Source organism: Schistosoma haematobium, chromosome 6 (genome assembly GCF_000699445.3).
Source record: "Schistosoma haematobium chromosome 6, whole genome shotgun sequence".
Classification (NCBI taxonomy): domain Eukaryota; kingdom Metazoa; phylum Platyhelminthes; class Trematoda; order Strigeidida; family Schistosomatidae; genus Schistosoma; species Schistosoma haematobium.
Genome location: NC_067201.1, coordinates 23,570,590 through 23,594,807, shown reverse-complemented (window position 1 = coordinate 23,594,807; position 24,218 = coordinate 23,570,590). Strand labels below are relative to the sequence as shown.

General features: G+C 36.1%; 1 protein-coding gene across 3 annotated transcripts in view; it reads left to right on the top strand.

The window, feature by feature from the left end:
• Positions 1–23,622, top strand: part of MS3_00008837 (uncharacterized protein) — a gene marked incomplete at both ends in the record, with an annotated part of 32,410 nt that extends 8,788 nt beyond the window's left edge. The window contains 5 exons of one of the 3 annotated variants that reach the window (XM_051217178.1): positions 2,139–2,164; positions 3,735–4,591; positions 15,588–15,854; positions 17,814–17,871; positions 22,713–22,986. In XM_051217178.1, the coding sequence (XP_051065829.1) occupies positions 15,600–15,854; positions 17,814–17,871; positions 22,713–22,726 (327 nt within the window). Of the gene's footprint in view, positions 1–2,138; positions 2,165–3,734; positions 4,592–12,921; positions 12,991–15,587; positions 15,855–17,813; positions 17,872–22,712 lie in introns of those variants that run through there. The other 2 variants (XM_051217179.1, XM_035733614.2) reach the window with 2 other exon arrangements.
• Between the last annotated feature and the right edge of the window lie 596 nt (positions 23,623–24,218).

Genomic DNA, 24,218 nt, shown 5'->3' with positions numbered 1-24,218 from the left:
TATATACAAGCAGATTATACCGTAAAATACAAAATAACAATTAGAGAAGATCAAGTCAAAGGTCGCTATGAGTGTGTGAGACTGTAACTGATAAATTGAGAGTAAATTAAAAATAGTAAGTTGTATAATAGTTTCCAATAAGTCCAATGAAAGCTTGTAATAAAGGGAATATGAATATATATGCGATATAGTGTAGTGAACGAGAAAACCAGTGGGGACAAGCGAATGTAAGTGACCACAAATTACAGAACACCTTAGTAAAATCTGAAAAACATAAAGTACATACTTCATTATCAAAATGTCAATCAATCGTCTCAGAATTCATTGTTTCCTCCTTTCCACACGAATCATCCCCTGTCCTCCTCTTCTTTTCTCTTCGATCTTATTAAACCTCTGTCACCAGACATTCCACTTTTGATTCATGATACATACTACTTATATCTTTCGACATCAGTAGTACACATCACAATAGTTACTTAATAGTTATCCAATAAGAATATATATGATAATAGTCCATAAATAACTCCTAATAGTTACTATTCATCTATTCTTCGTTAATTGGTGCGTGATTGAGGATTTATTCACCGGTAAGTATCAACACAAATCTAACTACTAAAAGTTAATCATTTTTTAATTACACACTATCAATCTATATCTGTAAAGTGCATTAATCTTCGAGAAAACTATTTAATCAAACTTCATTTTATAATTTTATATATAAATGTAAAGATGTATAGTGGCTAGCAGTGGAATCCAATCTGACGCGTGTTTCGTCCCAATTGAGACTCGTCAGCTGGATGTACCTGCATCTCAGAGTTGATGTTCACTCTGTGACTCAAACCCAGTACCCTTCGTTTCAAACGTCATAGCGTTACTTACTCAGTAGTTCCGGTTATGCAATGAGGTGAAGTTTAAATTCACTTGGTATTGTTTACTTTCATCTTCCCATTGGTTTTTAGTACTGCAAATGATTAGTCTCTTATTTGCATATGTGCACACTATGCGTATCGCCTCGATATTATCTTACATCCAGCTGACAATTCCAAAATAAGACGGAACGCGTGTCCTGGACTTCACTGCTGGCCACCATCCATCTTTGCGTATAGTGCTTGTGATTTATTTATTTAAACACATAAACATTGGTACATGGAGACACGGAATAGATATACCCCATATAAATCATTCGAGTTGTGTGAGGGCTGCGATACTGTACGGGTGCCCGGACCGAAACAGGTGTTTTTCCTAGGGGGTAACACCCTGAACCTTCGACCCAAAGGTCTGATCTACAAGGCAGTGAAGCAATGTAAAGAGATGCAGTCCCATGGTAGACGGTGACGAGCAATAGGTTCATACTCCATTTGTTCCTTCAGGATACTAGTGTTCATGTGCACCATTGGTTTGGAATGACGGTCTTCTATCTCCTGTAGTTGGATCTTCCATATCCACCAACCTGGTTAAGGCTCTGGATATTCTCTTTTTTTCCTCTCAATTTTGTTAACAATACCCGTGACGCGAGAACGCAATGAGTAGGACTTCCTTGTCAGTGGTTGTATGCACGTGGTCATCTGAGAGCATTTTGAGAGTCAGATCTGACTCTCGTCACTCTCGGCCGTACCAGGGTATTTGGAGGGCTTGTTACTTAAGACAATATCGAAGCAATCCTCACAGGATGAATATATGCCAACAAATGACTGATCAATTTTAGACCTAAGCAACAACGGGAAGATACATGCAAGCAATACAAAATGAAGTTAAAGACAGTTTTAATAATAATAATTACTATTATTATCCGATCTATACAGCAGATATCTACTGGTAGTAACAAATCTATTGAACCATTGAATAAAATTCTTAGATCCATTAAAACAAACCCTAACTGATTGACATAAATATACATGTTACCATATACGCGCGCGTTTGTATGTATGTACGTATGTGTGTGTGTGTGTAAAGATTTATCAAAGTGTATTTCAAGTCTGAAACCATGGGGAATATAATAAAACTTTTATTATGATTTTATGAGATAGATATATGTACATGTTCTCGTATGGTCATACCTTTTCCTTTTCTTCTTCTGCTTCATATTTTGTATATGAAATGATTAACTTATGTTGTAATAAATTGTTCAATGGAAAAAGAAATGATCAACCTGAAATTGAATAAGGTCAGTTGTAATTTATGAATTATTTAACAATGAAAATATTGTGTTTTCATAATAAATATAAAGACTATTGTTCACTTGGTGTGTTACACAAGCGAGTGGCTATCAGGATTCAGAAGCTAAGTTGATAATGTGATGGTGTTTGAAGCGAATAGTACTGAGTCTGAGTCCCGGTGTGAACATCAATTCTGAGATGCAGATATATTCGACTGATGAGTCCAAAAATAGGACGAAACGAGCGTCAAACTTGGTTCCACTGCTAGCTACTATCCATCTTTGCTTATAAAACTGTCTTTAAATGTTTTGATTAGTTTATTGACTTTTTTTTAGGTTTAATTAATTACGATATATATGAATGAATGATATATATGAAAGCACTGCATGACCATTTCATCCTAGTATGGGACTCCTTAGCGGTGCCCATCCATGACTCAGCCTTGCAAGATTCGAACCCAGGACCTCTCAGTCTCACCCACGAGCGCTTAACCTTTAGACCACTGAGCCGGCATCAAATGGTGTTAGTGTCTAACTTAAACCAATCCACGAAATGGAATGACACATCCAACATTGTCCTGGGTTCGAATGTCGAGAGGTGGGATCGTGGATGAGCACTGCTGAGAAGTCCCAAAATAGGACAAAATGGCCTTTCAGTGCTCTCATGTTTAGCTTCATTTGAACCATAATATCCACAAAACCCCTCTTTGATTATAATTATGATATGTTTATATATATATCTGAGTGGATCGATACAGCATAAGTTGATCATAAATATGATTATTTCCCTCTTCCACATAGCACCTTCATAACGCCACTCATGTCAACTCCAGTTAAAAATTGATGAGGTTAGATGAAATCTAGATTATATTCACTTCATATAAATTCTATTGAAAAGTTACATTAATTTAATATAGAATAGTAATTGTGTTTAGGCTACATATATTTCATACATGTTAATAGTATACAATAGACAAGTAACTTAAAGATATAATAATTGCTAATACACTTATGGGTGAGACTATAATTTATGGACGACATTTGAGTGACGCTAAGAGTGACCTTAAGAATGTACACTTAATAAATAGGATCAAATGAGGGTTATAAAACAATTTGAAGAATAAGGATTGTGATTTATAGTTGATGGTTAAGGTTAGAAATTACATTGAGGGTTTTCATCACGAACTGACATCAGTTATAATGTCAAGAGTCTATTTAGCCAAATGGATGAATTGATTTTGCGCCAAATTCTAAGATCTGTTATTGTAAATCTGATTGGTTCGCCCATAAATTATAATCTCGCCATATATATTACTTATTAAAGTTACAAGAAGAAATACAGGGAATGGATAGACATATGTACCATGGTAGATGTATATATTTAAATTATTCAGGGTTATACATGAATAGTTGTCAAGGGAGAATATGTGTTACGAAATAACGCAGAAATGTTTATAACAGGGAAACAATCTTTTTACCAATGTTTAATAAGAGTCCAATATCCATTATTTTCATTCATTTTTCCATTCATTTAGTAGGTTAGTAATGTCTGTTATTTATTATCATGGTGATTGATTAGATCATGAAGATGTCAGCATTTGTGGGGAAGCATGAGGTACAGTGGACAGCTTGGATGCAGCTGGACGATCTACACTTTGCAGATGATATGGCTATTATATCGCACACGCAACAATAAACGCAGGAGAAGACAACCAGTGTAACAGCATCCTCGGCAGCAGTCGGTTTCAACATACACAAAGTGAAAAACTAGATTTTTCGATACAACACAACATGAACCAATCGAATCACACTTGATGGAGAGGCTGTGAAAGATGTAAAAGCATTTACATATCTGGACAGCATCATTGATCACCACAGTGGATCTCATACAGATATGAAAATGCGGATCGGCAAAGCAAGAGCAGCATATCTACAACTGAAGAACATCTGGAACTCAAAACAACTATCACCCAACACCAAGATCAGGATTTTTAATACAAATATCAAGAAAGTTCTACTGTATGAGGCGTAAACTTCGAGAACTACGAAAGCAATCATCCAGAAGTTACAAGTGTTTATTAACAATTGTCTACACAAAATACTTCGGATCCGTTGATCAGACACTATCAACAACAACTTACTGTGGAAGAGAACAAACCAGATTGTAGCAGAGGAAGAAATCAGGAGGAATCGTTGGAAGTGGATAGAACACATATTGAGGAAAGCACCCAACTGCGTCACAAGGGAAGTCCTCACATGATGTCCTCATGGTCAAAGGAGAAAAGGAATACGAAAGAACACATTATTTTGAGAAATTGAGACAGAAATGAGAAGAATGAACAAGAATTGGATAGAACTAGAAAGGAAGGCCGAGGACAGAGTGGGTTGTAGAATGCTGTTGAATGGCCCATGTTCCATTGGGAGTAACAGGCGCAAGTAAGTAAGTAATGTACATTAGAGCATAACTTTTACTGTGGATTTCATTACAGTCATCTAAACTTATCTACCTATGTCTTCTATGAATAGAACATAGTAACACATAAAAGATTGTAGAATGAAGAATGTGAAAATGATAGCCTAAAATGAAATCCTTAATGATAACTATACTTTAACATATAGTATTTATTCACTAAATGAATGAAAAATTTATTATATATTGTATACATATTGTATACTGTGATACAGATACACCACAAATGTACGCGTACATATCTTCTTTAAGAGAATAAATGTAAACAACTTAGGGAAAATAGGGTAATGATTAATCTATCCAACAATTAGTACAAAGTCTCTATACCTTATCTTATGATCATATCTGAGTCACAAGAATTTCTAATGGCAACACATGATCTGTGACTAAAAAAAGGGATATTTCTTTAGGATAATGACTATTACTACTACTACTACTTTACTTACTTACTTACGCCTGTTACTCCTCGTGAAAGAGCATAGGCCGCTCACCAGCGTTCTCCATCCAACCCTGTCCTGGGCAATCCTTTCTAGCTCCGTGCAGTTGTAATTCATCGTTTTCATATCTGCTTCTATTATCCGACGCAATGTGTTCTTTGGCCTTCCTCTTTTTCGCTTCCCTTCAGGATTCCAAGTTAGGGCTTGCCTCGTAATGCAGGGTAAAGGAGGAGGGTTGGGCATGGGGTTAGCGTCCCCATCCCGTAGAAAACTAACTCGCTAAAAAAACGCTTACCAGAAAAAATAATCCAAACCATTTTAACTCTGCCCTGGGAGTTAGAAGGTCTTCATTTAGAAGAATTATGACGCTTCATGGTGAAAGCCGAGCTCCTTCGGAAGCCACGAGGCCGATGCCCCTTCTAACAACCAGAGCAAAAATTTTTATAGGTACTACTACTTTAACTAACTAAACATTCAAGTAGGAACAATCATTTGAAGTTCTATTTGTTATTCAATCTAACAATAGAATAAATTATAGGCATGGTTATAATTTATGAACGAACCAATGAAATTAAAGATGGGAAAATTTGAATTCAGTCATCTAGTAATGAAAACCTTTACTTTAACTCTTAACCTTAAATCTTGATCTTAATTCTTCAAACTAATTTATAATCTTCTTTTGATCGTAGTAAGTAAGTGAGATACCGTAAGGTCACTTTAACATTTCTAAAAAAGTCATCCATAAATGATAATCTCACCACTTAAAATGTGGATACTTCATTTAGTTATATCTTACCAATATGAATTCTTTCTATTCTTTTCAATGACTTAGCATAATGTTAGGATGGATTTATCCGCAACGTTTCCATGTAAACCTAATGTGTCGCCCAGTGTAATAACAGTCATGTCTGCGTTCATGTAATCATAGAACCTGTCATTTTACAATGTATGTTTTATTAAATAACCAGAAAGTTAGAGTCCCATGTGGCAGCAACACCTATTTTAGCAAAAAAAGAAACTAACTTCGGTTCCCCATATCTGAAAAAATACTCAAAGCAAAACAGATTAACATTTTATAATATAAGACTAGCCAGCTTGCATGAAGAAGTACATCAACTTGAGTAGCAGCAGCAAAAACCCAGGAAACAATACTGAATCTAAGAAAATTTGCACCAACATTTGGAATATTACAATGACTGTTGCATTTTAGCACACTGAAACATTAAATTATACAGCTACACAAAAGATATAGCTGAAAAAAAACACAGAACGAGGAAAGCCGATTGCCATTGCTTACAAAGATGGTGGATGTAATAATTCCCGCCTCATTCTGATTGGTCGCTAAGCAGGCAGCCACGTTTACGTGATCGAGTTTCGTTTAATTGCAGCCCAATGTTACCGTAGTTACCGCGATCTTTTGCTCACATTCTACTTATAAAATATTAAGTAGTTTGAGACTTCTTTTAGATATTTCTCGTCCTTATGCGTGTTATCGAGAGACACCAACTTATTAAAATCAACTTTTTGGATTCATTTAATACATTTTTACACATATGCTTGATTGTATATATTCACATGAGATTAATGATCGGTACAACAGGATTGGAAGTAGTCAATAAAAACCAAACGTATACAAAAGATTACTTCATAGTTGTTATCAGTTTACAATCACCATACAGTTACATCAAGTAGGTCACTTCCTAGATTTTTAAGCATTCCTTACTAGCTGGGTTAGAATCTTTAAATTAGAAAAGAACATTAAGAACGTTTGTTATTCACAAGCTCCGTACAAATAGCACGCAATGAAAAGATTTCAGCTTCCTCAATATACCATTTATGGTATTGATAGATAACTTCAATGACTTTCGTGTAATGCTTTTAAGTGTGACTGGATTTGGATGAAATTCGTTCCTTTCTTATCATTCAATACATTCAAAGGTTTATTATTTATGCCTATAACCAAACAATAGATCAAATGTATTTTTCTTTAAACGCCCCATATTATGACTCAGTTTGACCTAGATGCTATTTGTCTCAAATCTGACTACTACTAATCAATCAATATTTTGGTATTTTTCTTAATAACCATGGCTAGTACTTATAAATCATTCATGCTATTGCAAATCTCATTATTGTAGGGTGTGTTCTTTTATCCTTCTTTTTCCAAACAATTAACATTATTCGCCATTCACATTATTCGTCATACTAGATCTAATAACTTAAGTCTCATTATTATATGTGGTAGGTTAAATCAAATGTCACTAGGGCTGTCATAATAATATGACTGATACCCTTATAGACTCGATGAAAATAAGTTAAGTTCATGAATTAAACATCCTCCTGTAATGGTTCAGTGAAATAAGAATGAATCATACGCGATATGTTTTTGTTATACGGAGCAAACTCCAGCCAAGAAAAATGGTTACTATGATCGTTGAATTGTTTATCACAACTCGTCAATGCTAACAATGATCAGGGTAGATAAATTAAGAAATCACATTGGGTAAACAAATATAACATTTTGATTGACTATTTCTATGTTGTACCTTCTTTCTATTCAAATCTATATATAACTATGCCTGATGAAACCTAGTTAGCTATATAGGCTATACTAAAAAGCTGGCTATAAATTTGTAATGAACCAGGCTAGAAAGCCATTGAATTTGGTAGTTCCCATGTAAGCTAAGCAGCTATATCGTTCTGTTAACCTCTGTAGTACTTTGAAACTCGTAGTTGAGCGACAGGAATAATTTCATTATTATCGATTATTGTCTAACATTTGTTAAACTTTAAACCAGCATCCAAAATAAAACATGAGGATGAAGATGAAATGACCGACAACTAGACTGAAAATTCAAAATGCAGTAATGATATATGTAGAGTGAAAGCTCATCAAACACTGATCTTATGGAACCGATAAAAATACGTTATTATACATCTATTTCTACTTAAATCGAAACAAATGTTAACCATACTGTTTTCAACTAACCATTGAAGTTTATATGTGGATAACAATAATGATGTCCGCTAATTTATTATTCCATAAGTGTGATGTTTGAATGAACTAATGATCCCTTTGTACTTGTTAAATGCTTGATTTCGAATTCTAAATACAGTACATTCGTTTGTTGTTATCTAGTACTTCTTGATCCATTTGCGGGATTCTTAGTTTATACTACAATTCAAATACTCCTGTAGCGGTAAATAAATCCCCAAAATAAATAGCTCTGTAAGTTTTTGACATTGGATGCTGACCAGATTAGTTTCAGTGGACTCACCCAGCTGAAGGCGCTCGGTCATGCATCCGCACCAGATCACGTGTGGGAACGTCGTGCTCAACATCTACTGCAATCGCTAGCCAGACTAGATCAGACAATTCCGATATATTGGCAATCGTCAAATACAACTTCTGATCTCCTCGATTCTGTCTTTTGATTTCTCTTGGTGGGTACGAGTTATATTGGAAGGTGTTACTGGTAAAAGCGTTGTCGAACACTGAATACCTGTGCCATCTTCACTCCTAATTATTAGCGTCGCGATGGAGCCTGTGATGAAACGGTTGGATATACATTCAGATTTTGATGCTTTTGAGGATTACTTTGAAAGGTTCGAAATCTGGGCCGTTACCAAGAAAGATATTGAGGATGTCAATATTGTGGTACATTTCCTCACTTCCATCGTTCTATATTTGGTCGTCGCAATTGTTGTAACGGAAAAAGCCGTTGATCACTTATACTAGGAACGAGGTACTTCTGCAATTCCAACGATGCGAAAGTAAGAACAGAAAGACTGGTATAAGTGATGATTTATTAGCCCCAAACACGACAACGAACGATGATCAAAATAGTCTAAAATACACTCATTTATATATTGTTTGTACACCCATTTTGACTAATAATTAGGATGAAATCACATGTATGAAGAATACTTAGAGTTATGACAAATCACAGACTGAGTATAGTTCATGTCAATGGAATACAAGAATATCGTATATTATACTGAAGAAAATATTATACGACAAAAGAAAACAATTACTACAGTGAATGATCCTCATATTGAATTAGAAGGGAAGTAATGTTCAACAAAACTCATAATGAGTAAATCAATCAAAAATTGATTTTCCATTCCATCATATCAAATCGGAAGTGAAACTTACACCTTATTAGGAACTCTACCTTCACCAGAAAAGCATATTTCGCTTCCTTATGCAACTCTCAAGAGACTAATGCTAGACTATGTTAAGTATACAATTTTTGAATGTGGTCAAGGAGGAAGATATCGTAAAATGATTCATGAGGACATAAAAAATTCCACTACATTTCATCATCTCAACCCAGTGCATACTCAAAATTATGCAGATAATTTATTGAAGAGTTGCGATACACATTACAAGATGGGCATAAGTTCGGTCAATCTTTGTCATGTGGCAGCTGTAAGACCAATTTGAATGTTTTTTGTGTTGGTGAAAATCCCTCCATGTATATACTTACACTTTGTTCCTATTGATCCCCTTAGTTGTACATTGTTGTCTTTTGATTACATTTGAATTGTTAATACTTGTATTTTTATTATAGTTTTTGTTTTTCTCACGCATTCACTAAGTTTGTGTTTCTTACCGAACTGCATCTGTGTTGTTTTACTTGACACTTGTTCTTGGCGGTAGCCATATTGATTTGCTCCTCCTTTTGTGTGTTCTATCCAGTCAGGATAGAATAATGTTCATTTGTTGTGACTGGTAATTTTGCCTCATCTTTCATCAACTCCTTTATTTATTGTGATTTAGATTTTATTGACTGAACAATTATTGGTTGAATAGCCGGGTGGTAATATTTGTTTAGGTAACGATTTACAATTAAATTCATGATGAATTATAGAACCGCTATTTACCCGATTACTTGTTTTGATTTTGACGGGCAAAGGCGCGTGTCTAACGTACCTGGACGGCTATTCATCTATCCAAATCGTAGTTTGGATTCTACACCAACTTCCACTCTTTTAATTCATGTAAATTTCGTAATTCTAAGTGCTTTAAATATGGTGGTATTGGACCTATTCAGTCAGTTGTTAATACTGATGTTGATGTAGCTGCAACTAATAGTAAGTCGTGTAATTCAGGTTCCATTAAGTCGAGTATTTATAGTTGTGATTTATCCTTACCAACGATTTCAAAAGACAGTGTAGAGTCATTATGCTGTTTGAATGAAAGGATGATTCCTTTGTACTTGTTAAATGCTTGATTTCGAATTCTAAATACAGTACATTCGTTAGTGCTTACCTAGTACCTTTTGATCCGATTACGTTATTTCTGGGATTCTTAGTTCATACTATAATTCAAATATTCCTAATTATTACAGTAAGATATGTCGAATGATCAATTGACTTTCTGATCTGACTGAGATTGCGTGATGATTACACTCAAAGTTCGATCAGTTGATGTACAGCCCATAGTAAACAGATGTCAAACTATAAAATACCTATATACAAAAATATGGCTCGATCGATTTACCAAGATTGCATACTAATATTTACATGTGTTAAGTTTTATTCCATAGAAACACTAATTAAGATCCTAAAAACTAGGTTGCACTACATTCGGCTTTCAAGGTAGCTATTTTAATTTACGAAAGAATTAATTCTTTCCAAGTACAAATAAGATTTGTCGAGCAAAATAGAAAGATACATAAATGGATACATAAAGAACATTTACATACTTGTTTAAATAGACCTCAAAAAATCATCATTGTGAATAAAGCTAATTTCAGTGGTTGCAACAACCTTGTAATGAGCTTGTATAAACTAATAAAGTTCTTTGAACTCGGTTCTTGTTGTTTCAGTACGATTCCAAGTATGTGGTACTCTTCGATTGTTGGTGTTCTAGACACTCAAATATACTAATTCTAGTCAGTGTGGCAGTATATTTATATATCTTGTAGTTTGAGGGGCATTTTTGCTCTGAAGGGACGATCTCGAGCGGATTTTCATGGAGGGCACGGGTATTTTCTAAAGGGACTTACAATTATGGAGGAATAGGCTGTAGATAACGCGTTAAAACTTGACCTGTCGAAATGTGATGTCATAAACTTTCTGCTTCATTTGACATAAAACACTTGTACCGTCTATGGAAATCCACTCGAGATTGTCTCTTCAGAGCGTAATCTCAGGTTTGCAGCTTCGGAGAGTTTAGTCACCAACTCAAATTACATGGGGGGTGCCGTCAAGGCGAACGCGACTCTCTACTTTATGCGAAGACAACTTAGCACAATCACTCCACAGTTGTTCCTAACACTGTTTCATACCTACTGACAGCCACACGTTGAAGTTCACAATATTGTTGCGCTTCCTCTTCTCGAGTGAGATATAAATCTCTCAGACCAAGTACAGAGGCGGAAAACCAAGTGTGTGATAATCCTAGGACGTAACTGTTACACGAACAGACTTCGACCCCTGGAACTATTCGCGTTGAGCCATAGGTGAACATGATGTGACTTGATGGTGGCAGAAAACAAATTTTAAGTAAGCTAATCCACCCTAACACGAGCACATTACCAGAACATAATTACTACGCTCCTCAAGGCTACCCTGAGGAGATTGTACATCAAAGAGCGAACACCCAGGTAGGCTCAAGAGTTGTCCTCACTTGGAATGCTCACTCACCCAAAATGACTACAGCCTCATCAGTGGATATATTTAAGTGGAGACTCGACAAACTCCTACCCATTCATGGATTACCGTTCCCCTTACAAGCCAGCTATGTCTGATGCATGTCTCACAAATCCTCAAAATAAATAGTCCTGAAGTTTTCGACAATGATGTTGACCTCAATACTTTTACTGGACATACCTAGCCGAAAGTGAACGGTCAGGCATCTGTACTGTAGCTGTAAAACAATCCCGAAAGTAAATAGCTCTGTAAGTCTTAGCTATTGGATGCCGACCACATTAGTTACAATGGACTCACCTAGCTGAAGGCGCTCGGTCATGCATCTGCACCAGATCACGAGTGAAGACGCCGTGCTCAACAACCCCTGCAATCGCTAGCCAGATTATATCAGACGTTCCTCGATTTATTGATAGTCTATCAAATATATCTTCGAACCTCCTTGCTTTTGTCTTTTGATCTCACTTGGTGGGTACTATTCATATTAGAAGGTGTTACTGGTAAAAGCGTTGTCAAACTCCGAATACCTATGGCATCTTCAGTATCAAACCGCGACTGGGTACGACGTGCTACGCATCCTTCGCAACTGTTGGTCAGCTTAGACTGAACGCCTGCCGATACATCGATGGTCCTCCGAATATGTCTTCGAACCACTTCGTTTCTGACTTCTGATTTGACTGGGTTAGTACACTCGGATTATAAATGTGTTATTAGTGAAGGCGTTGTCAAAATCCAAATACCTGTTACATCTTTACCACAGTTGTCATCAATGCATATCGGTAACTTCTTCCTATTTCTGTGAATAAAATAACCGTATCTTCCCTCATTCTCTCGATTCCGCCTTCCTTCGTATTACCAGTTAAGCAAATTATTTGATAAATCTCAAAATAATCATTTTGTCTTAGTACTCGTATCATCGCTTTATTATTTCCACATGGCGATCAAGCGGCCTCCTGCCTGGTACTCTGATAACCAATGATATAAGAAAACACCCTTCAAACTACAGGATATACAAATATATTGCCACACTGACTAGAATTGATACATTTGAGTGCCTAGAACACCACCAATCAAAGAGTGCCAAATATCTGGAATCGTACTGAAACAACAAGAACTGAGTGCAAATAACTTTATCGGCTTACATAAAGTTGTAACAAAGGTGTTGAAAAATCGCAAGATACTATTATTCTTGTCGTTTTAAAATGTTAAAATTGAAGGACAAGATTGGTGAAAGGTTGGCGGGAATATGTGCAATTCAGTTTTGTTCATGGGTAACTAATTGCCTGTAGTTTTGTTTCAAATATTTTCCTTGATATAATGCTTGTATGACTGATGACTGTTGTTAATTGATTTCGTTAATGGCCCTATGTGCATTTTGTGCGCTTGCCCTGTCAGTGACGTACCTTTCCTATTGTTCTTTCACAACCCTCATTCTACTCCGCATAATGCTCTAGTACGTGGAGTACCTTCAGGCTAACGCGGACCTCTACAAATTCAAAATAAGAAGAAGTGACATTTACGGGTCACGAATAAGTATCTGAGTAGCCTCGTGTGTTAAACTATAATTTTTGGTCGAACTTTGAGCAACGCTTAAGTGATATTAAGAGTGTACATCTACTAACTAGGACTAAATGAGGGTTATAAAGCAGTGTGATAAATTAGAGTTATGAGTCGCAGTTGATGGTTATGGTAGTGAATTATGAGCGATTTATTTAACTGACTGTATGGGTAATTATTATAATGGAATGAGAAGTGAGAGTACAACCCCAATCTCCTTATTTTGGGGATATCGTTATCGAAATTTTTTAAGGGTTTTGTGCCGTTTCCCCGAAATTTCCCCAAACTTCGGGGAAAACTATCATATTTCTTACGACTTTGGGGAAAACCCAAGTTCCCCAGAACGGAAAGATTGGGATGAAAACTAACAATAAAGGAAGGGAATGCTAGACTCTAATTTATAGACGACCTTTAAACGAATTTTAAGTGGCCCTGAGAATGTTAGCCAATCAGCGAACAGTAAGTATAGAGTAAAAATGTCATACGAAACCAAGGAAATATAGTGGATACACTTATACGTGGTTCAAAAACTTGTCAAGGTTAGAAAGAGGTTCAGAGGTTCTAAAATCGTAATGCATGAAGTAGAGGAAATCATCCATACGGCTACAGAATAGTCGATATCTGGAACCATGATAAAGTCTCAAAAACTCTTTCAACCTCAACCACATAGCTTCAATATTGTTTATATGCACTCCGGTTGTTGAGTGCACTAAATGCTACTTGTGGATAACGACACGATGCACATAATCAAGCCTATGTAGGAGTCTGTACGCTCTCCAAACTTCCGTATATATTGTAGTACCTGGCTGCAGCCAGTGTTACTGGTGCTTTTATTATTCAGTTTGCGATAATTATCATAATTTGCCTTAGTAAGGAATTATATATAGAGTTTTCATCACAAACTGACATCAGTTATAATGCTAGAAATCTATTTAGCCAAATAGATGAAATTAGTTTGTTTATAAAGATCAGTAGACGTTAATGTTGAGATAAAATTAAGTAAAATAATTTAACATTGAGGAGTCAGGATGCATCGCGAGGAATTACAGCAGTAAGATTGGTAATTACAAGTCTTCTCTCACAATTGTGAAACTTCGTTGATAAGTTTTTCTTCAGGGTTTGTATCAGTAAGTGCAATAGTGGGCTTAAGGTAAGGATTAGGTTGACATGAGCTGCTGAGTATGCATCTACTCACATCTTGAAATCCTCAATTTTGTTGTACTTTTTTTATTTCTATTTGATCATATAAATAGTGGTACAAAAGGGCACCAAATACATATGCGCCACACAAGTTACTTGATTTATGTGTGGGCTATGATACTGTCCGGGTGCCTAAAGCAAAGCAAGCAGTTTTCTTAGGGGACCACACTCCGAGCCTTTGACTGAAAGGTCTCACCCACAAGGAAGTGGAGCAACGTAAACAGATGCAGTCCCATGGTAACTGGTGACCAACAGTAGGTTCATACTCCATTTGTTCCCTCAGGATACTGGATCCCATATACACCTTTGGTTTGGAATGAGGGTTTTCCAACTCCCCTAGGTGGACCCCCCATATGCACCAACCCGGTTAAATTGCCGGATATTCGGTTTTCGTAAACAGCACCTGTGGCGCGGGAATGCATTGAGTAGGACTTCCTTGTCAGTGGTTGAATGCACATGGCCGTGTGAGAGCATTTCGAGAGGGAGATCTGACTCTTCCCACCGTTGGCCGTATCAGGGTATGTGGGGGCCCAGTTACACACTTAAAATGTATGTAAATTTTTCGCAACAAATGCGGAAGCGTTCAACATAATGAGATAGGATCAATCAGAAAACTCTGTCAAGGTAAACCTATCATCTGAATCTATTCTCCCTAGCTTATAAACGAATAAAAAGCCACCTAACCATGGTTTGTATCATACTGAGTAGCTCATGTCACCTCACCCCCCACTTTAACCCTACTATTATACTCCACGAAATAATCTAAAGAATCATTCATCTGAGTGAATGCACAGGTTTGATCGCATTTCTTTCACTCTCATTATCTTTTCTAAAACGGTCTCGTCCAACGTGGTCATAGCCAATTCAGTACATATTTTATAAAAGAGGATGAAAAATCACGTACAAAAGCTTGGATTATCGTTTCACCAAGATTCGACTAAGTACAAATAGGTCGAATTGTAGAAACCTTTAGTCTCATGTTTAATTGTTCGTTGTCCTCAATATCCCTAATGAAGATCAATAAATAAACCAACTCTGAAAAATTCTTTTGAAAATGTCTTGTCCAAATTAATTCACCTCATAATTTTAATTTTCAAAAACTATTTTGCAGATTTTATATACTATGTCTATATTTTTACGGATTAAACGTCCAAATACTGATTGTCCTAGTCAAATCTGTGAAGCACAAAATCTTATAAAACGTCCTAAAGCTGACTTACAATCAATTCAATTTAAATATATCGGTAGTCAAACTTCAAATTGCTCATTAATTGGCAAGATCGACAAAGTATATACTTCCTCCGAAAAGTTATGTAAGATTATATGTAACACTTCAGATGCTACTGTTGTCGGAGAAAATCAAACAGTCAAGTGTCAGGTGAGTACCCTACATCTTTTTTTGTGCATGTCAGTGAAAAATAATGTAACCCATCTCACCAAATGCAGGTTTATGTGTACTTGACTGTGAACCAAATTTATTTTGTTTGAAGGTTGGTGGTAATACTCAGCTATCCAAACCGAATTAAACGAAATAGGGTTCATAACTATAGTGGTTGATAGATGAACACATTAGCCATATTATGCCATCGTTTCTTGTGCACATATTATTTCTTATTGGACATTATCAGTTCCTTATAGTTAGCTATGTGCTTCGCAACGTATTAACATCATGTTATGGTAGTAATTAGTTTTACTGTTAGATTAATACAACTCAAACTGATTTACTTCGTAATTAAGTCTTAGAAATGTATTTAAGGTAATCCTATGAAATCTGCTCTCGCATTTCCAGTAACTTAATAGTATTATGCTCTTTGCAGGACTTAAATGTCATAAAACTACAACTAACCAAGTATTCAATGTTATTTATTTCCAGTATAGTTCGTAATGAATGTTATTGCCGTCAGTTATCCGACTGTAGATAGTATTGTAACTTGGTCGTCGAGTTCGAATATTGTGATGAACCAGTCAAGCTATATTGACCAGAACACTTTTTCATTTAGATCCTGCCATGCTCGGAATCCAGGTCGCTTGGATAGTGGTAAGAATGAAATCGGCAAACTAAAAGTCTGAGCTCGAAGTCTCACTGTTGGCTATAAGGTATCTCCCTTAAGCAACCAGGGTCATCCACAGCTAATTTGCTTTTCTACATCAAAACGGAACGGCCACAATAGATTAATCCTCGAAGCAGATCGTTTCACTTTGTCACATATTTCCGTTGCCCATGGTAAGGTCTTAAAGTGTGGGGCTAACTCATCGTAATAAACTTACGCGTCTGTTTGATCTCAAGGAGTTGCTATTTGAGCTCTACGGTCCCATTCTCAGGCTATTAAGATAACAAATAACTCAATTCCTTCTTCAGCTACTCCAAACAAAGTATTCTTGCACAATATGGGCGTCCGGTTGGTGGTAACCGTCATCATATTTCCAGCTTCAACCCTCAAATAATAAATAGTAGAGTCATGGTTTAGAGTATATGTGTATATATGTACTTGGTGGGATAAATGACACTATAGCTTTAATTTAGTGTCAAATTATCCACATCCTCTACCTTGTTCTTAGGTTGACTCACAAAATTTTTTGGATGCAGATTGTTGTTTTTGAACTGTCAAAATAGTATTGGTTTGTAAAATTCAATATCATCCATAGTATTCTCATACAATGCTGGTACGCCTCATAGTCTAACGAATAAATAAATCCGAATATACTAGTTTCATTGTATCCTTGATACACCTGTGCACTATGTAAATATTTTGCAACTTTGACTTCAATAAAGTGTATACAACTACTTTTATCTTCTTGTCGCGTACTGCGCTAATTAAACTGAGAAGTTCAGTTTATTAGTGTTAACTTTGATAATGATGACTTTGATAGAATTTAAGTGAATCAATTATACATCAGTTACAATAATTAGAATTTATAAACTGAGTAATTGCCACTTAACATAAATTATGGATAATGTTCACATTGAATAATTTCATGTAACGAAATTTCACCCAAATCAATATTGATTCCTTTCCTCATATTACTATTAATATTTTATTATTTGAACACAGATATTGGTACAAGGACGCACCAAATACATATGCGCCACACAAATCTCATTTGATTTGTGCGAGGGCTGTGATACTGCTTGGGCAGGTGGTTTTCTTAGGGGGTCACACTCGGAGCCTTCGACCTAAAGGTCTGATCTACAAGGCAGTGGACATTGTACATCCTTTAACAATCCATGAATTTCTTTTTGTTCTAGGATAAGTCTTATGTGTTTGAGATCTGTTTCAACTTTGTTTTGTGTTTTATGATCATCTTTGTCAAAGTTATATCCTTTTTATTATCACAGGAATTATCTATAGTTTGTAATTTATCAAGAAAAATAGTCTTTTCGAATAGACTAAAAGGTTAGTGTGAAATGGTTCCGTGATCATTATGAACAATCGATTTTCAGTTTAGTTACAGTTTAATTTGTTTATGTTTGGTTTTATTTTGGAAAAGTGTACGTTAAATCTTGAATTGTACATTTGATTTGACTATAGCGTGGTGTTTATACTGTTTTTCCGGTAAATACGCGAACTGAGGTCATAAAAAAACCTAAAGTAGGGAATATCAATGAATTCTCTTCACTTAATTTTAACATACACTTCATTTCCATTATTCAAACATCTCTCAGGCTCTTTATCTGTCACAAAGATCACTAACTTTTAGTCTGAGACATGTTGGTAGATGCAGACTACTTGGTTGGGGTCTGCGTGACTATCGTAACTAATGGTTGGAGACTGTGGGTGACATGGCTCAGAATCCACCACAATGTAGTAGGTGTATACACTCTCTGTCTTCCTTTAAACTGCGAGATTAAAATAGCTCCATATCTTTCTTTCTACGAACTAATTCTTTCTTCCTGTATTATATCGTTATATGCAATGTTTTACTACTGTTGCAGTAACTACTATGAATTTGGCGTTCATCTTGTTGTATTAGTGAGGTATGGCAACTTGGTCGGATGCATATATGTGCTTGGTCCTACATTGTAGCTGACTGACTGATTTAATAGCCCAGTTCGCTTGTTTATTGGAAATTTCATGAGTGTATGAAAAAGTTCTTTATGTCTTTTAATTGTTGTTAAAGGTTCGTTTAATTATGTATACCATCTTCGCATGTTGTGACAAAACTTCAATAAATGCAGCATTTTATATTTTAATATGTTACACATAGTTTGTTGAGTTGATTCACTGAAGAATGTTCTAAGATCCAATGTTTGTTTAAAAAATCCCATGAGAATCAGCCAAAGATGACATTTTTAAATAGCTGATTTGCGGCTCTGAAACCTCATCCTCAATAAAAAAAGGTTTCCTTATTTCTTTTTCGTTCTGTTGATTATGAGATGGATCAACAAGTTAGAGTAGATGTACGTATTTCTGTTTTGAATGTTTTGTGTTAATGTGTCCGAGTTTTACAAAGCCGAGTTTACTTCATTTTTAAATTAGTGGTGTTGTGATATAATTCTCTCTTATTACACAACCCAGTTATTCCTATTAGACAATATGTCTAACTGTGCGATAATGCCCAAGGCATGCGATTCGCGCTTAATCAGTTGGCAATCAGTGTCCGTAGATATGGTATGTGCTTTGCACCTTCGAAGTGCAAAGTACTTCTACAAGACTGGCAGGATTCTAATCCTGTACTCACTCTGGATGGTGAGCAGATAGAAGTAGTCGAGAAGTTCGTGTCTCTGCATAAGCGCTGGTGGTGGCGTGAGTGATGAGACCGATGCACGTATAGTGAAAGCCAGAGCGGCTTATGCCAATGTGGGCCATCTTTGGCGTCTTCGTGATGTTAGTCTGGCCGTAAAAGGTCGGATCTACAACGCGTTGGTGAGAGCAGTTTTGCTCTATGCTTGTGAAACCTGGTCTCTCCGAGTTGAGGACGTTAGACGACTCTCTGTGTTCGATCATCGCTGTCTCTGAAGGATTGCTGACATCCAGTGGCAACACCAGAGGTTCGGCATCGTGTTTTCGAGCACAGAGATGATAATTCAGTTGGTGTCACCATCTTGAAACACCGACTTCGGTGGCTTGAACATGTTCTCCGAATGTCGTCCCAGAGAATTCCACGTCGTGCATTATTTGCCGACTCTGGGACTGGTTGGAAGAAGCGGAGAGGTGGTCAGTGCATGACATGGTGTCGTGGCATGAAAGGAAGCTGCAAAGGACTGGCTTGTGTTGGTCCTTCACGACTCTCTGGCTGGGATCCGAGAGTTGGTGCAACACAGTGGCTAGAGACGTTATCAGATATGGCTCAGAATAAAAGCCAGTGGCGATTCTGCTGTAACCTTCTTTTACTTTCTTCATAAAAAATGGTTGTATCTTCCTTAACTGAAAGATTTGTTCTGATTGTACCTTTTCGTTTCCCCCATTATTATTATTACGCTACCTTACCTTATTCTGTTCGTTATTGTCGTTTTTCTTTATGGTCCTCACCTTTTTTCCTTCTGCTCTTCAAATTCCCATTGTTTTGTGTGGCGCATATATTTTTGGTGCCCTCTTCCACCAATATTTATGTGTTCAAATAAATAAATAAATATTCTTATTACTCAGTATTCTTGGACGCCAATTCACTCGACAAGTCCCCAAATCAGAACACAGTTGAACAGGAAAGAGATCATATTCCAATTAATAAGGTTAGATGGAAGTAAGAAGCACTATAGGAGAAACGTTAGTATATTGATAGTTTTCTTATATGAGAAGATTCTAAAGTGTTCTTCAAGTATCGACTAGCGTTGATTGGATAAGAATTAGTTAATCAGCGTGCACCAATGCAATTGTGCATGCATATTTTAATCCAATCTATGTCCTGTTAACATGTTGTTTTTTACACTTCGAGCTAAATAACTGGCTTTAAAATAAATTACACATTCTGTAGTTTGTATATGTTTTAGAAATAATTATACGTTGATACCTCAGTAATCAGATAAACAGGTTAACTGATGTTCTGCACACGAACTTGTATGTCTGAGGTTATCTACACTCTTGTCAGTCTTCATTCACTTTGTTGTATCCAGTACTTATATCTATTTCTCCCGTTTATGTAGTGAATGAGTGTTGTATATTCGAGTGTAATTATCATTAAAAAATCTCATTCTCAGTGTTTACTTTTATTATGAATGTATTTTCACGCGATGTCGGGTTGCGCTACACTGAATACAACAGATAAGTGTATGGATAACTCCAGCCTCTTGAATGAAAATCGCACGGCGATATCCAGCTTTCACTCCATTAAATAAATGAGAGAAATGAAGTGATCAGAGGGGTTGTATACAACATTGAGATGTTGTAGATAACCTTAACCCAACTGTGCGACAGTTAACGTGTGTTTTAACAGTAAAATAATGACTGAATTAGATTACATAGTCAGTAAATACATACAGAGTAAGTGTAATCATACTTTTCTGTATTCTATTGAGGTCAAGCTTGATCATATATTTCTTCATATACATATATATGACCAACGTTCATCTTACTTTACTAAGCATGTACTAACTTGTTACAATGTTGTGTTCTATAGACACTAGTTTTAAAATGTGATTCCTATAGAAGTCAACTTTTTTTTGTTTATAAAATTATTCCACAAATATCAGATTAGTGTATTCTCTAATGATCTTGGTCTAGGATTAGATATCTTGGAAAGCTTTATTATTGTACTTCTCATTTTCATTCTGATTGTTAAACATTCATTCTCAACTGATGGGATTATTATTATTTAGTTGTAAGGATTTGAATCTTTCCATTATTATTGTTAAAGTCTGGAATTGATCAGTGTCCTTTGGTTTATGTACGTCATATATAGATTGTCTTGGTATTGTCATTAATCACAGGCAATCTTTTAAGAAGAGATGAACTCAGTAGCTAAATAAATGACGACTTGGTCTTTAAATCGAAAGATACTGGTTCTAGGTCCCAGAGCAAGCATCAACACTGGGGTTCAGGTACATCCAGCTAGTGACGAGTCCAAAATAAAATGAAACGCATGTCTTTAATTCCATTGCTATTCACTATCCATCTCTGCTTAGAAACATATGTTATCTATAGATTTGACGTTGATATACTGGATAAGTATGAATGATTTGATGTGAGTGCTTGAACGAATAGATACCGAATTCGAACCCAAGTCTAGACAGTTGGGTAAGATCAATGGCCGCCCCCCTCATAAATGTTGTTCTTTCGAAATCCTGTACGTGAATACATGGTGAATCAATTACATTAAATCTTGCATAAAGAAAGGACAATTATCATAGCAGAATATTGGTAACGTATAGAAAGTATGTATACTTATTTCATTTTGATAGTTAATACAATGGTTTTAGGTTTTTAGTAGCTGAAGAGAACTAACAAAGTAAATGAATTCACGTTATCCTGTTATGAAATTTGTTCTTTCTTTATTCAAGTTAATAAATGAGAAAAATTACATTAAATCTGTTTCTCTTAATGCTTCGACGTCTAAGCAAAAGAACACAATACTGTTATATTCTTTCTTGTTGCTCCAATAATGAGGTCGGACGAGGTAATCAAATTGGCAAACATTGTGAATCCACTTCAATAGAATAATTTACTCATCATTTATAGTTTTCATTCCATTGGAGTTTAAACAAAATCTCTAGTTAAATTAAAGTCATTTATTCTGATAACATTTCCGAGTAAACATAATGGCCACAAGGCATTCAAAATCCCAAATACTGAATGTACAGGTTCAAACCCCAATTCACGTACTTCGTCTCCTACAATCGTATAGTATAATAATGCAACTAATCTTCAAATAGAAAGAACTATCATACTCATTGCCTTATCGCGGCGAGGGTGTTGTTTACGAAATTGAGAGAACAAAAAGCGAATGTCCGGCGATTTAACCGGGTTGGTGGACACGGAGAGTCCACCTAGGGAAGTTGGAAAACTTTCATTCCAAACCAATGGTGCACATAGGCTCCATTATTCTGAAGGGACAAATGGCGTATGAATCAATCGTTGGTCACTGATTATCATAGGACTGCATCTCCTGACTTTGTTTCACTACCTTGTGGATTAGACATTTAGGTCGAAGGCTCCGTGTGTGTGGTCCCCCAAGAAAGTCACCTGTTTCGCTTTGAGCACCCGGACAGTACCTTAGCTCTTACACAAATCGAATGATTTACAAAGTTAAATTATTATATCATATCCCTTTTTTTTCTTAAACATTTTCTTCTGTTTAATAGATCAAAGTGAATAATCTAAAACGTCCTGCTATTACTGCTGAAATTTTCAATGATTTCAATAATCTTAATATTGATTCATCCAAAGTATCTATTGGTCCAAATCCTCCAAAAATTTTCAAAATTATTGAATTAACCCCTGAATCAACTAATGAATCAAATGTATTACCAAAATTAACTGAAACGAATCATTCAAATGATGATATACATCAAACGAATTTCATTTATGATATATACAAAATGATATCACCATCCTCATCATCCTCCTCATTATCGGATCCAAAATGTTTATCATTGGAACAAACAATATGGTGTACAAATGATCAATTAATTAGAAATGCTGATAATTATATACATGATGAATATAGTTGGGGATTAAATGAAGATTCTTATGATTATACTAATGTTGATGATGATGATGAAGATGATTCAAATAGTGAATCAAATTGGCGTAATGATTATCCTGATGAACAAGACAGTAGTAGTAATAGTTCATCTAATCATTCAAATTCACCATATTCTTCATCGAATAGTAGTTGCAATAATGAAGATTCAGATTATTATTATTAACTTTTTTTCTTGCTGTATGCATTTTGTTTTTCTCTGAAAATACATTTGTATCAAGTTGTCTACTTTTGTGGTGTGCGCTACTTATATACACATAAGTAGTATATAACGATAGTCAGCAGTAGATTGGATTTCGAAGAGGAAAGAACGGGAACGTAAAGCAATTGGCATGAAAATGCAGGAACAATGAAACCTTAGACGATGGATTGATATATTGTAAAATAAACAGTCAGGTTTGAGACAATGGAGTGGTGTTTTGTAAATTAACTATTTACTGTATTGTTCTCAGATTTAAGTGAGATATTCTGTAATTTCGTGTTCAAATACATTCGATTGTTTCCACTCATTTTCTTGTTCACTACATTTGGTGTTGATTCCAACCAAGAGAGAGAAAGAGTGTTTGTTCTGCGGACGCCGTTGCAGGACTTGAGCTGAGGTACCGGCTTGAGCAGGTGGCGTCGAGTGGTGTTCTCGCGGAGCGGCGTTGGCTGTAGCGGGTGCTGTCGACGGAGAGGAGCGGTGTGACGTGCGGCTGCTGGGCGGAGATCGGATGTAGGTAGCTCAGCAGGTCGGTGGAGCACGGGTGTTAAGCGTCCCAGGTGCCGGGTGGATATCGGACGTTGGTGCCCTGGCAGATCGACGGAGTTATGGACGTCAGCGTGCCGCAGACTCGACATTTTTACGGAGGGCTTGGCGCAGACTGCAAAAAAGAGGAAAGTGGCATGGCGAGCAGAACCACCACAAGAATGACTGCTTTAAAGGGGGAACGAGTGTGGTGCACTACTTATATACACGTAAGTAGTATATAACGATAGTCAGGAACAGAATGTATTTCAATAGAAGATCGACAAGGAAAGATCGGGAACGGAAAGCATTAGGTATGAAAATGCAGGAACAATGAAATCTGAGACGATGGACTGGTATTTGCAAAAGGAACAGTCA